The sequence below is a fragment of the Theobroma cacao genome, chromosome 7 (assembly GCF_053813885.1).
Source record: "Theobroma cacao isolate CCN51 chromosome 7, ASM5381388v1, whole genome shotgun sequence".
NCBI lineage: Eukaryota > Viridiplantae > Streptophyta > Magnoliopsida > Malvales > Malvaceae > Theobroma > Theobroma cacao.
In genome coordinates, this window is record NC_142645.1 from 13,191,501 (window position 1) to 13,207,241 (window position 15,741).

Below are 15,741 nucleotides of genomic sequence, written 5' to 3' on the forward strand. Positions count from 1 at the left end.
CACCTTCTCAAAAAATTTATAAGATAGATTGTTGGCAAGGAGACATTGAAATCCGATGATAACAAAAGATAACTTTAAATTTAACCACTAAATAACTTTTAACAGGTCTTTAAAAAAAACTTTTAAGAGATAACATTTCATTGAAATCTAAAATTGATTCTCAAAGAAAAGACTTTATTGAATATACGAAGAAAGTACAGAGTTGATGTAGCTCTAAATAGAGGGGAGATATCACCAGAAATAAAAGGAGAGCAATACATCTGAGACAAACTCAAAGGGAAAAAACTCAAATTAAGTAACTAGACCAAACAGCTAAAGTTAACAACAATGACAAAAACATAAAGAGACAAAAAACAAGAACAACTAAAAGGCAAGAAGCGCATGAGCTTTAGTTTACCATATTTTACAACCACCAAGCCTCAAGCCTGCCTCCAATCCATTATTTTACAAGAGGAATGAGTGCAGTTATAAACTGTCCGATGGTAAGAAGGATAATGAGAAGAGCAGCAATAAAGGAGATGGATGCCCAAGGACTGCTAAAATAATCATGCCTTAATTTCGCCTTCCATGTGTTCCAACGTCTTGCGCAATGCTTCTTGACCTCAACAAATATCTCCTCGTAATAAAAGGTATCACCACATAATGTAACGTGGTCACCAAGTTTGTTAAGCATTTGAGCAACAGCTTCATCATCACCTAACATATTTTCGATGATTCCACTGAAACGAAGCAATTGCACATCCTTGGCTGAGTTGATAAGGTTATCCATCAACGTCACATAATCCATGGCATAAGTTGAACCCTCCTCATATAGTTCATAAGCAATGAGGTTACGAAAGAGTCGCTCGGTGTAGTCGTCAACCTCAAAGGTTGGAATCTTCATTGTCGCATCTGTAAACCTTATATCAAACAAACTCTTCACATCGCTCTCTTCAGTGCTATTCATGAATTGGATTCCTGCTTCTTCCAGCTCTCTTGCAGAGCGTAAGGATTGCCTTTCCACTAGGCCTTTTCTTACATTTTCCTTTTCTCCTGCACAGCATATGAATTTCCAATTGGAGGAGTTGTGGTCGGCGCCCTTAGTCACACCGCTCTCTAGGTCGCCTTGGGATTTTTTTTCTTTTGGCTTTTCTATGGCACAGAGTGTGAATCTCCATTTTGCTTGGCCGCCTTCTTTTCCTGCCTTAGGTTTTTCTTCTTTTGCTCCTTGAGGAGGAGCCCAATTATCATGTACTAAGCTTAGTAGGTGCTTGATATTGTCAGGATCTTTGATGGTAGGAGGGTTTTCTGCCCACATCTTTGGCTCTGGCAAGAAATCATAAAGGACCAAAAATGCATTCCAAGCGAATTCATATTTATCTGATGTATTCTTGATCACGCGATACAAGCCCTCTAACACAAAGAAAGGAAGTTGATTTTCGAATAGCAACAAGTCACCAAATAAGGCATTTTCGACCCACCTTTTTTTGAAAATAGGATAATCATATTTACCTGTTACCGCCTGCCTCAATAGCTCAACAATAAAGCAACCATCAACTAGCATTATGTGCGCAAATTTCTCTTCGATATCATCCGATAAGGATGGGGAATACCATTGGCGAGCTCGTTTAGAGTCGATGGCCTCGCGACATCTATGTTCACCTACTCTCTCAAGAATCTTGTTTGAACAACGGTTTTTGTACACTTCCATCTCAATCAAGTGCTGCTTACCGTGGTGATAAGGACCAATTGAAATTAGTTGGGGTTCATAGGCACTTTCATTTACCTGCCGTAGTAGATGAGGCACTTTCAAAAGATAGGGCTCTTCGTCGAGCCCTAGAGAGGCAGAACTTGGAGAATTCCGTATCACCTATGCAAAAATATATAAGATACTTTGTTGGAAAAGGAGACACATATTGACATATACACAAGCCCTACTAGATAAAATGCATGAGAAAAATTAATAACGAACTTGATTAAAAGAAAATTTTTAGTTACCCACGCTTAGTTGAGTACAAGAGTAAATGGAAATGACAGACAGGTGTAAGAGATTACAGATAACATATTTTTCATCTGTACTTACCAAAAGTAATGTGTTCAAATTGGAATATAATTTTTAAAAAAAAAACAAAAAAGGCAGAAGACCAATGTATACTTATTCCATCAGAAATTAACAATCTTGCTGCAACAAATCTACCCAAAAAAAACAGGACAAGATTGTATGTACAAAAGTAAGACCCAGCCATCCTCCGAAGAAAAAATTAGAATATATGACTAATTTACAATAGTGAAGAAAATGGAGGTGACGTGGGTGAAATTTGCCAATGTAGAACATAGATTGTGCGGATGGAAAGCTTTATGAATGGCATTAATTAACTGCTTTTTGTAATGAGACGGGTTAATTTAAGTACCTAATTTCATGATTATAAATAAATTTCATAAGCATTTTCAAAATTTTCATTTACCCCATTAGGAGGAGTTGTGACGGTAGGCACCCTATCATTCATTAGTTGCCTTTTTTTTTGAACCTATCCAAGATAAATGTAAGATTTGTTTTTGTTAGGCCAATGATTTAAATATTATTACAAGATAAAAAATGAACAATCATAAACTGCCAACATAAGCAATATCATACAACTGCTTAGTTGTCAACACCAATAATAGAGCATAGTTATAACGTTCATTCCTCTTCTGCCAGAATCTCTCTTAATATATTCATTTCTGATTTCTCCCTCCCACCATAATATATTAAAATACTAGGAGAAAAGAAGAAAACTGAACACAATGGACACACTAGATAGTAAGACACTGCCTACCACACACTAGGACCATTGCTCATGTCATAAACCATCCCCTTCAACCCTCAGGCTTGAACGATAAATGTAAGATACATATTGCTGGGAAAGAGAAAACGTAGCAAACATGCAAAAGCACTAATAGTTAAAATGCAAGAAAAGAAATATTAATACAAAGTTCATAGACATTTTCGTTTATCAGGCAAGCAGCAGCTCCTGTAAAAATAGGCCTAGGAGACGGCTTCACCTGCTCAAAAAATTTATAAGATAGATTGTTGGCAAGGAGACATTGTTGCAAAGGTGTGAAGGCAGCAATAGCAAGCTAATCCCAACTCCCTATGGTATTTGCTATTTCATGGGTGGGGGAATAGCTTCTAAAATTAATAAGATAAAAATGTCCCTTATAAGTGAAAATTACAAAAAAAAAAAAAAGAAAACAAAGAAATTAAAATAAAAAGTTTAAGTTTTTAATTATATATTATAAAAAATATTAATACTTTAATCATAATAATATTTAAATTATAAATAAATTATTAATATTCAAAAATGTTATTATTTAAATTATCAATTATACATATTTTAAACAAATTATAAACTATTAATATTTTTAAAAATAAAATAAAATAAAAATATGTAATCATATATTATAATAAAAAGTCTAAAATTTTAATTATATTTTATAAAAATTTTATATCTTAAATTTAAAAATTAATTAAAATTATTAATATTTTAATCATAATAATATTTAAATTAGAAATAAAATACTAATATTTTGTTTACTTCTGTATGAGGCCACCTTGGTATAGAGTTTCCTACGAACAGAATATTTTGTATGGCATTTTCTGTTTGAGGGTTAGTCCCGTCTCTCTATGGACTGCCTTGCCCCCTGCAAATGATTTTTGCCGTGCTGCAGGTCTTTTGTAAATGATGGAACGAGGGATCTTTTTCCTCTTTCGATTAATATATTCATACTTTGCCTTTTTTTTTAAAAAAAAAGATAACTCTAAATTTAACCACTAAATAACTTTTAACAGGCCATTCAAAAAAAAGAAAAAGAAACCTTTAACTGATAAAATTTCACTGTAGTCTAAAATTGATTCTCAAATAGAGTTGGAATCACATATGATAAGTTGATATTTAAGACACTGAACAGCTGGTTTTGTAAAAAATCAATAACCCATAATTATCCAACGTTGCTGCTTGAAATACTAAGGGCTGGTTTGGCATTCCCCCTATTTTTAAGTGACATCTATTCTTTTTGTTTGGTTTGTCTTTATAATATGGACTAGTAACCCCTAAGAATAGTTATTCCTTAAAAACACGTAACAAATATTACTGGCACTTTTGGTGTTTAACTATTCCATCCCCTGCGGAATAGGATCAAAAAAATTTTGAATAAAAACACCCTTGTTCATTTTAAAAAATTACTAACCTACCATATTAAATTTTTTTTTCTCTCATTCTTCTCTTTTCCTTTCTCCCTCTTTTGATCTGCCTCTCTTTTCTCTCTCTAAATTTCCTCCACCACTAGAGGACGGTGGAGGGTGGTAGTGGTGACGGAAGAACTGGTGGCTCCACAGTCAAATGTGACCGAAGATGTGCTAAATCCGGCATTTTTATCGATCTAGCAATGTAGTGACCAGATCTTATCATAGAAAGCACTAGATCGGCAATCCATTACGCCATCCACATCTTCAGTGGTTGATCGACCGAGAAGAAAGAATAAAAAAACCAAAATGAATTTGAAATAACAAAGTTTATAGTTTTAATTATAAATTATTAAAAATTACTACTTTAATAAATTAAAATTTTAATTATAAATTTTTATATTTTAATATTTTAAAATAAAGAATAAAGAATAAAATAAAATAATCATATATTAGTTTAAATTATAAATTATTAATATTTTAAATAAATTATAAATTATTACTATTTAAAAATTAAAATAAATAATCATATTAAAATTTTAAATGAAAATTTATTAATTCTTTAAAAATAAAAAATAAAAATTTTAAATTAAAAATAAAATATTATAAGAAATGATAATTTTTATCTTTTTATCACCTATTTCTTTGTTATTTCAAAATTATTTTTACCAATCAAATATTAAAATGAGTCATAATAACAATACTTGTCTTATTTCATTTTCTGAACCAAACTATATATTAATTATTTTACTATTTTCTTATCAAATAAATATTCTTAAACAAGTCGTAAACATTTTATTTGTACCGTTGCTAAAATTCTTGGACAGAATGATGCTAACAACGCAAAGTAGATTCTTCTTCCCAGGCCAATGTTCTTTCTTTCTTCTTTTACATTTGTTTTTGGTTTTTTTTTTTTTGAAGTTTTTAGCCAGAAGGTCAAGGCAACAGGTTGAGGATTTCTTTTTAAATTCTCTTATACGCATAAGAGGTTGTTTTCTCCATTTTCCAGTCAAAATATTAGCTTTTGTATGACATATACAAGATAATAGTCGTAGAAATTAAGAAAATCAGCTTAACTCCAACAAACTAAAAGTACGTAACAAAAAAACTAAAATCATTGAGAGCACATAACAAAAAAAAATATGACAAATAGAAGATAGAATTATGTAACAAAAAAGAAAAAAAAATGAAGAATATGATTAATTGTTTGTAGAAATTTGGAGAAGAAAATCTATAGAATCTTAGAACATATGACCAAATAGAATTGAATTGAAAAAAAATTAATAAAAGAAAGATAAACAAAACTTTATCTCTTTGTAATTTCACAATGAAAGGACAAAAGAGGAGAATGACAAAAAGACAGAAATGGAAAGAGGTATGAAAAAACTTAAAAGAGTTGTGAAAAATTTAAGAGTTAGAGTAAAGCTAAATGGATTTGTAAGATTATTTTATCATTTTTTATATGTATTAATAATTTATTAAAAAATTATTTTGAGAGTTCATTAAAAAATATATAATTTATAAAAAATTTTAAATTTTTTGAAAAATCATTGTGAAGGGACGTTCTGTCCCTGAAAGAAAGCATGGCATAAATCTTAACATAATAGGATAAAAGCTATAGCGAGCACTGCTTTTGTTTAAGGGGGGTGAGAAAGAAGTCAGAAAAAAAGGATTTTGGACCTTAATTATTTACCTGTGATAAAGAAACTGGGAAGATTGACGTGAAGTATAGTCTGCCTCCTCTACTTGTAATAAAGTATCGTCCTCCATCTGCTCCATCGTTTCACTATAGAAGGAAAGAATTAAGAAGAAAACTTTTTACTTTTTTTTTTTGGTGGGTATATACTATAAAGTCGTTGAGTGAAAGAGTTCTTCCATTTCGCTGCTCTCCTTAGTTTGCGGAAGGAATGGTTGGAGTTCAACGAGGTCTTTGTGTTATATATAAATGAGGTAGCTGCCTTAAAAATGCTTCCCTACCCTGCTTTTAAAGTTCTAGGATTACATGTACATCAATCAAGTCATCTGGTTGTGATTATACGTAGAAAACGTATTCAAGTCACATCCTACCCACCTTATGCTTGTCTATTTTCTCTTTTATGAAAATGAAACCCAAACTATGCTATGGCTGTTTTTATTTTTCCTATTTACTTTACTTTAATACCATTCTCTTTCTTTCAAATCCGATATTTACTTTTAACTTAGCACAAAACTTTAGGAATAAATATTTTCCTTTAATACTTTGGCTCATGCTTAGGGGATTATTTCATTATGCAATCTAAATTATTTTAAAATTTTTAATTCTTTTTTATTTTTTATTGTAACTTAGACATGTCCACATGGCAAAGACAATTCACAAAAAATAACCATGTGGAGATTCGTTGTTTTTTAACAATTTATTTATTAAAAATAAAATTTATAAATATTGATCATTAAAATATTACTTTTTTTAAGTTAGATCATCAAAATAGAATATAAAATTTCAAAAAATTAAGTGAGAAATAATTTACTCTTTTTTTTCTAAGCACCAAAAAATTTGTTTTCTGCTATATGTTAGAACCCAAAAAAATGGTCATTCATATTAAGAGGGAAGGAGTATAACATAATTCTAGAAAGTGATAAAACAATATCTTATTCAACAATTTATCAATCTTACTACTGAAAAAGATCAATCTTATCTCTCAATTAAATCTAGCTAATAAAATACAATTCACTTAAGCAATTAAAATGAGCCATACGATAATAATCATTTAAACGTAGTTTTCAACAATATATAATAGCAAAAGATTCAATAATATATAAGGGAAGATAAGAATAAATTGGTTTAAATAAGTAATATTTTCACGCAACATTAAATCATCAACCATAAAAACCATTAAATTTTATTTGTCATATGAGTAAAAATATGTGCTACTTATTTCAATTTACTGATCTAGTTTATTTGTTTCTTTATCAATAGCTTGATAATTATAAAGTTATAATTTAAATGAATATATAAACTAATATTGCAAAGGAAGGAGTTAGTACGGGTTTTAATCAGAAACGGTTTGTATTTGAGTCGGAGTTAGATTAATATGGCAGTTCTAGATGGTTCAGGATAGTGTTACCTCAGAGACCGCATGAGGTTGAAATCAAGTGCAACTCTCAAACGTCATGTTTTTTGAACGGGATAATGGGAGTGGGTGTTGATATTAAATCTGGACGTGAAATTATTTATGGAATCGGACAAAATCATAAAGGATAGCAAGCTGCTCGACAGTGATTAATGTGACCAGGACAATGATGTGGACACGGGTCCAATGATAGCAGAGCGGGATTACTGCGGAGCTGACAGTGATAAGGACACGCAGAGAGAGGGGGGGCTGGGGCTAGTACTTGGGGACCCACGTCTTTAAAAATTTTAAAATTTTTATAACATTTATTTTTTTGAAATTTTATAATTTTCCTCTTATAATAATTTTATAACATATTTTTTTAATTTTTTTAAAAATTTTATAATTTTATTTTTTATTTTATAATTTTTATAACATACCAATATATTTATCATTTGAATTTGTATTTATCTTGCATCTTAGGAGAGAGTTGTTAGAGATAACAAATGACTTCTCAAACGCTTTACAATTTAAGTCTCAAGACATACTAAATATAATTCATTTAGTTACGCTCACTAAAAAACGTCTCTAACAATTAAGAAAAAATGGATGGAAATATTTACTTGTGTTAGTGAAGAAATTTTGTGAAAAATATGAAATTAGGTAAAAGTAGTATTCAAAAGAATCATGTCACAATCGAGTACTATTGTCGAGTTGCTTGTTTCTGACTGCTATTTACTCACTCTTACAACAATTGAATTCCAAATTTAATGAAAATGTGTTGAGATTGCTCACTCTTGATATATCTTTGGACCCTTAGAATAATTTCGAATCATTTGATGTTGAAAATTCTTGCAAAATTGCAAATAAATATTACCTAATGACTTTATTGAGCATGATAAAATGTATTTAAGTTATCAATTGAATCTATTCAAGCTTGATATTCTTCATAATCAGGCTTTACAAAATGTATTTACACTTTTATAATTATATCAAGTATTAAAGAAGATAAGAATATAAAAAATTTATTTCTTTGTTAATAGATTGATCCGACCTCTTCCAGTTGACAACAAATGCCAATGTCTCCCAATAATAAAAGAGAAATACAAAGTTTAGCCCAAATCCAACCTGTCCTAGGTCGTGATTAAATTTATATTTTATTATTAAAGTAATAAAAAATATTTAATAATTTTACTATGCGGACAATTGAATGGGTGGGTAGATACAGTCTACAGACACAGGTTTCCTATGGGTCAGCAAGCCGCTTGGGCTCTTTACTTTACCATTAATCTGTTTTTTGTGGCTCTCTTTTTTAAGCCTACTACTTAGTCTCTCCAACAAATTTGCTGTATGCTATTTTACAGTAGACAAGCTTAGGCTTATATGTGTACAGAGGACATAGTCGAGAGCAGATGCTGTCAACTACCTTTTTGAGCGTTCACAACTTTTGTAATTGTTGAGAACTCTTAAACTTCAAAGTTAATCTTTCAAGACTTATTATGACCTATTAACTGTTGAGATTTCAATAAAATATTGCCTTTTAAAAAAATTGTTAAAATTTTTGTCTGATTCATAGGCCCAAAGCTAATTCATTAAATTTTTATATGGTTAAAATTCATATTTAAACAATTTACCTTCACTTTTTTTTCTAGTACTTTTCCATTTTTGAAAAATAAGTAAAAATTATATTACCAATTTAATTAATTATATTCTATTTTTATATAGCTTTATCTTTTTTTTTTCTTTTATGTAAATTTCCGTTATACCCCATTGTTTCCGTACTTTTCCTTTTCATTTTTATTAAAGTAATTATATTATATAAATTCCCAAGGAAGTAGTAGAGCAATTAGATAAAAATACAAAAAACATTCCTATGGAATAGGTCATCATTAAAAAAGAAGATACATTTCATTACTTGGGAATCGATTTGCAACTATAGAGACTACGATGTAGTTGGAGTGATTGATTTACACATTAACAGTAGAACTTTGCTTAAAAAATAAATATGGAGATACGGTAATTAAAAAAAGTAGTCTCTAGAGAACCATTATAACGGAGAAAAGTGATGCCAATATTTCAAACTTATTGTCGGCCTTGAAAGGGTGGTATGAGGGTATCAATTATCAACCCTATGGCGTAACATGATTAGTCTTGTTTTCTCGAAATAATGGATACTTTCCATGTGTTACTAAAGGATTGGGATACGTAGTGGGAAATGGAAGGAGCATATCCTTTTGTACCGATGAATGGATCAAAAGTATGCACCTTAGATAAGAGTTCTCTACAATTTTTACACTTATAGTCAATAAAATATGGAAAATAAATGAATTGGACCTATGGGAGAACAACAATTGGAAATGAAGGATTGGTCTAAGAGGACACCTTTTTGATTGGGGGATTGATCAATGGAACCGATTGTACCATGTTAGGTGGGAGTTCTATCTTCATATGGACATGGTGTTGAATCCATATGTTTTTTATAAACAACAAAACATTCCTCATTCATTAATATCTAACTTCACTATTTAAGTGTACATGATAAAGTTAATCCTCTTAATAAAATTAGTGTTTAAAGGCAAGATCACATAATAGATTGGTTAATTAGTTAGAGTGAGAAAGAATGAAAGGGTTAGTGAAGATAGAATTTTAGTAACTGATTAACAAGAAGCTTTAATCAGTTAAAGCATGACAGTGCTCCAGGTTGAAGCAAAATAGTTGTGTGCTAATTAGTTAAGGCATGAGGTTAATCGGTTAGAGCATAAGACTTGAAGAACCTTAAAGCGCTAAAATTCAAATTCAAAATAACTCTGACCATTGAAAGGAGCCAAAATGGAGAAATTTAAAATTCAAAGAATTTATAACTGATTAGAGCTTGTGTTAATAGGTTAAGACTGAAAGAAGTGATGTTCCAACTAGTTACGGGGAGAGTTAACCAGTTAGAGGAAGTCTATTGAAGTAGAAAAACTTGAAGACAGAGATCTTTTAATTAGTTAGAGTCTTCGGTAATTAGTTAACGTAGAGTACACAGCAGCAAGACAGTGCAAGGCAGAGAAACTGTAATCAGTTAGAGTTGCCTGTAACCAGTTAGCCGAACTCTATCTACCTATTTGAATTTAAACACTAGAAGATAGAATAACGGTTAGAATGACGTCAGAGTTGTCCTTAATGGCTAGAATTTGTCTTGAACAAAAAAATTATCTCCTGAAGTATAAATTAAAGCTCCAATGATGAAAGAAGTGAGATTGAAGCACAAAAGTGCTATTTTGAGTAAAAAGCCAAAAACCTTCACCAAAAACATTTGTTCTTTCCTATTCCAGAAAAAGTGTTTGAGGTTGCTTGTAATATTTCCAGATTTGTTAAGATTTCTAGTTGTACTTCTTTTTCTTCTTCTTCTAGGGAACTTGGAGTATGGGAAGCACTCTAGAAGTCATTGTAAGGGATTAGAGCTTGGGTTAGAAGCTCACTTTTTAAAGCTTGGTGGAAGCTATCAATTCCATTGGTATAGTGAAGTTGGGTTGAAAATCCTTGATTGGGAGATCAAGGTAGTGGATGTAGGCCAAGGGGACCAAACCACTATAAATACTCTAACATTTTTCACTTCTCTTTACCTTTTCTTACTTGGTGCTTTTTAATTCTGACGAGTTCTAAACCATCATTCCTTATGCTAATTAAGAGCTTTACAAGCTGAAAAGTGTAGACTTTAAAATTTTTAGTGCTATTCACCCCTTCCTGTATTCCATTGGGACCAACATATAGAAGACAAAATGGTTTGGAAAGGCTCGATAAGTGGTAGCTATTTTGTAAATTGTTTTAATAGAATTGTCTTGACATGTAATAGTGTGAAAGCAAACCACTGGGAGAAGATTGGGATGGGTTTTGCACCTCATAAAGTGGAGGTGTTTGTTTTACCGGTGTTAATGGGTTAGGTGGCCGTAAGGCAGAAATTAGTAAAGAGATGAGCGTTAAGTAGACATTTGGCATTTTGTCTTCTATACAAGAAGGAACTATAAAGTACTAGCCATTTCTTTTTTACTTGTAGTGAGTCTGTGAAACCCCAACCTTTAAGAAAGGTTAAATTTGTAACTTAGCTTGGTGAGCATATAAAAAAAATTGATTTCCAAATGATATTTTTGAACATTTACAGTCAAGAAAAGGGTGTTTTAGTTTCCAAATGAGTTTATCTAAAAGTTGGGACATAGAGAGTGTCAAATGTTTTGGTTTTGGTCTTGAAAACTATATTCTAGAACAAAAGTATCCATACTTGTTTATAAGGTATCAATACTTGAAGCCTAGAAATGCATCTTATGAATGAAGCATCGAGATTGGATGAACAAGTCTTGATACCTTCAAACTCAGATTAAAAGTATCAATACTTACTTCAAAAGTATCGATACCTTCAACGTAGATTGAAAAAAAATAAAGGTAAAATAGACTTTTCTCTAATATTTTAAGCCCTAAAAACTTAAACTTTGTCCCAAATGGTTAAAAAACATTTTCTTTCTATTTCTTAACCTTTCTTTTCTTTCTTTCCTTTTTTTTTCTTTTCCAAACCATCTTCAAGGGATTCAAGCATTTTAAAAGCATATCCAAGTTTAGATTTTGATTTCAAAGGCTTCTAGAGGTAAGGTTTCCTCATCTAAAACATCTAAACTTGTGGTTTTGATTTCCATAAACTATGGATCATTGAAATTTGTTTTACTTTTTAAAACTTAGGTTTTTTGAATGCTTTTCGTACTCTCAAGCTCATTAAGGTAAAGTGCTTAAACCCCTAAATAGTTGTAAAACAACACCTATAGTTAAGTTGGACTTTAGTTGTTGATTTTTGGATTTGAGATTGAAAGGAGAAGTTGGTAAAAGGATTTATGGTTATTGATGAAAGTTATACCTAAAGAACAAAGTATTAACAATGGATTAATCTTGGATAGGTATTGTTTGAAATATTGGCTTTTGGAGAAGTCGAGTGTTTGTAGAAAGGTGCTAGAGGAAAAGGCATGCATCATCCAAGTGAGTGGTTACCGTGTTTTCAAAGTATTTTGTTATATAAATACATAAACATGTTTAAAATAACATTGTGAATGCTTTTGATGTTTAAAATAGCTTTGGGAATGCGTTTGATAAAAATAAAAATTTTATGGATTGAATGATGATTATCACCATGTTTTGAATATGGTTTTGAAATGCGAATATGTTATGTATATATACTTATATATGTATAAATATGGTTTTGTGGGGAACAAACCTTTCAATGCTTTTACTTTTCAAAATAAGAATTGAGTTCGGATTGTGGATGATGTTTGAACTACATGCCTTAACATGTTTTGAGAATATAGTGAATGAGATCACATGCTATTAGAATGTTTTGGTATGATGAGTGTTTAGTTTGTAAGCTAGATTATGATTTACATGAATTATAATTTGAATCACATAACTTTCGTATGTTTCGAATGGCTATCTTGTGGCTTGAACGTTTAGAATATCATGAGTGCATCATCACCATGACTCACATGTTCATAGCATGTTTTGAATATCAACATCATTATGGTTTACATGTCCCTAACATGTTTTGGTACATGCCATGCCTCGCTTTGATAGGTTACATATCCCTAGCATGTTTTGAACCTACTTGCCTCATCACATTTTGAAACCATGTGCTTTGCCACGTTTTGAAACCACGTGCTTTGCCACGTTTTAAACCTACATGCTTGTCACATTTTGTACATGCATTGCATGTTTTGGATCACGTGTTAGACACATGTTTTTAAAACATCATTAAAGGAGCATTGTTGGCTCTCTTAGTTTTTGATGATAATAAAACATTCCCATTTCATTTGTGTCTAATATTATTACTTGAGTGTGCAGGACAAAATTGTATGAAAATAAATAATCAATCATTAAAAGGCACATATCAAAGAGCATAGAAATAAGAAAGTCATAATTGATCAATAAGACAGAAGCCCCTTAGTTGATTAATAAAGAGTTAGCTAGTTAAAATTCAGATTGGAAGAATAGTGGGCTGAAGAGTGTTGAGAAATAGAACCAACTTAGTCGACCAAGAAGTGGGTTAGTCAACTAAGTGCACACTGCTGGAACTGCTAGAAATTAGGAACAGAAGACAGAGACGACTTAGTCGACTACGATGTCGGTTAGTCGACTAAGAGAATTGTGCACTAAAAGACAGATTAACGGCTAGAACCAACTCCCAACTATTTCCAAAGGTCAGAAAACTATCAAACTGCCATCAGAGTTGTTTCTCCAAGTGTAAAAGAGGGTTCCAACGGCTAGAAATGTATTCAAGACTTCCAAGAACACAAAAAGAACTGAAAAACCAAAAAATATTTACTGCTCATTTACTGCACTCAACTTCTATCCTTTGTAATCGTGATCTGCACTTCATTTGTACCACTTAGATAAACCTTGTGATCATAGGTACACTCTTTTTACCGCTCTCTTTATATTCTTAGAGTAAGAGAGTCACTCTAAGTGATTAATTCAAGCTAGGATTGCTTGGATGACCATAAGTTCTAACTTAAACTTGAAAAGTTAGGTGTTGGGTTATAGTTGAGTCCAGGAAAAACTATTGTGAAAAGTTTTGGCTGACCTTGGTAAAATCCATTGTATAAGCTTGGTGAAAGCTTGTGAATTTCAGCAGTTCATAGTGGATTAGTTTGAAAAATCCTTGGTTGGATAATCAAGGTAGTGGATGTAGGTCTTGGACCGAACCACTCTAAATTCCTGCACATTGTCTACTCTATTTTTATTTTCATTGCTTTTAAATTAGTTCCTCATCTTGACAAGAGTCAAAAAGTGCTATCATCCCCCTTTAGCACATTTATTTGGGACCAACAAGTGGTATCGGAGCCAGTTCCCTGTTCTTAAGGTCTAACATATTTTGGGAGGATCCAAATGGCTCTCCAAAAATCCATAATTGCTGAAGGACAATCAACAAATAGACCACCTCTGTTTGATGGCTTTAACTATCCTTATTGGAGTACTAGAATGTCAATATATGTTAGGGCAATTGATTATGAAATGTGGGATGTCATAATCGATGGACCATTCATTCCTTCAACCTTGAATGTGGTTATCAATGAGATGATCCCTAAGCCAAGGTCTGAATGGACTAAGGCTGAAGCTAAAAGAGTCCAGACCAATTTTAAGGCAATCAACACATTGCATTGTGCCTTAACTTTTACTGAATTCAACAAAATATCAAGCTGTACAATAGCTAAACAAGTGTGGGATAAACTTAGAATTATCCATGAAGGGACTTCTCAAGTCAAGGAGTCCAAGATAGCCCTCTTGACCCATAATTATGAAATGTTTAAGATGGAGCCTGGTGAAGATATCACCAGCATGTTAGATAGAGTCGCAAATATCACAAATAAATTAAGTCAGCTAGGCAAACCAATACCCGAGCATGAGATTGTTAAAAGCCTTCTTAAAAGCTTGCCAAAACATTGAAAGCCTAAAGTAATTGCAATCCGAGAAGCCAAGGACCTAAATGTTATTACTCTAGATGAGATTTATGGTTCTCTCCTCACTCATGAGCTAAAACTCAAGGAAGAAGAAAAAGAAGATAGGAGGGAAACAAAAAAAAAAAGAGCATTGCTCTAAAAGTCAACATTCTTGAAAAAGAGTTGGAAGAGTTATCCTGTGATGATGATGAAGAGTTGGCGCTGGTTGCAAGGAAGTTCAGAAAGCTTATGGGTAGAAGAAACCAGAGACTAGGTAGAATAGGGTTTAGAAAAGATCAAGGTCTATCATGGAAAACCAAAAACAAAAATGACTCCAACAAAAATGAGGAGTTAACCTGCTTCGAATGTAAGAAACCTGGACATTTCAAGTCCAAATGCCCATTGCTGAAAGATGAGACTCTAAAGAAAACAAGAAATCAAAGAAGGCAATGGTGGCAGCTACTTGGTCGGATAGTGACACATCAAGTTCTGAAAGTGAGGAAGAAAAAACTGAGGAAAGAGCAAACCTGTGTTGGATGGCATAGGATGATGAATCCAAGGTATCCTCATCCACTTGTGATATTTTTATTGATGATTTACAAGAAGAGTATGAGTGCCTTTATGATGAATTTGAAAAACTCTTTTCAAAATACAAGACTTTAAAGAAAAAAACTATATCTCTTGAAAATAATTTGGAAAAGTTAAGAAAAAAGTTCAGTTCTATTTTTGAGTAAAGAAATATTCTACAAATATAGTTAGAACACTCAAAAACAGATTTTGAAGTTTTAAAATTAGAGCTGGACAATAAATCTGAAGCTTTGCAAAAAACACTTGATGAAAATATAGCTCTTAAAAGTTTGAAAAATGAAACTTCAAAAAGAATGTCTACTGCAAGAAAAATTATGCTAAATGCATTATCTAGATGCTATATTTGTGATAAAATTGGTCATTTATAGTATGATTATTTTAAGAAAAGAAGCACACAGAAAATAAGGAA

General features: G+C 31.6%; 1 protein-coding gene across 1 annotated transcript; it reads right to left on the reverse strand.

Moving 5' to 3' along the window:
• Positions 1-364: 364 nt before the first annotated feature.
• On the reverse strand, positions 365-1,853 carry LOC148761711 (UPF0481 protein At3g47200-like). The gene has a single exon (XM_088808403.1). It carries the CDS (start codon positions 1,688-1,690, stop codon positions 440-442), a length of 1,251 nt encoding a protein of 416 aa, XP_088664529.1. The 5' UTR covers positions 1,691-1,853; the 3' UTR covers positions 365-439.
• Between the last annotated feature and the right edge of the window lie 13,888 nt (positions 1,854-15,741).

What these genes read in the sequence shown, in the direction of transcription:
- LOC148761711 (XM_088808403.1), bottom strand. Translation starts at nt 1,690, where the DNA reads ATGGAAGTGTACAAAAACCGTTGTTCAAACAAGATTCTTGAGAGAGTA.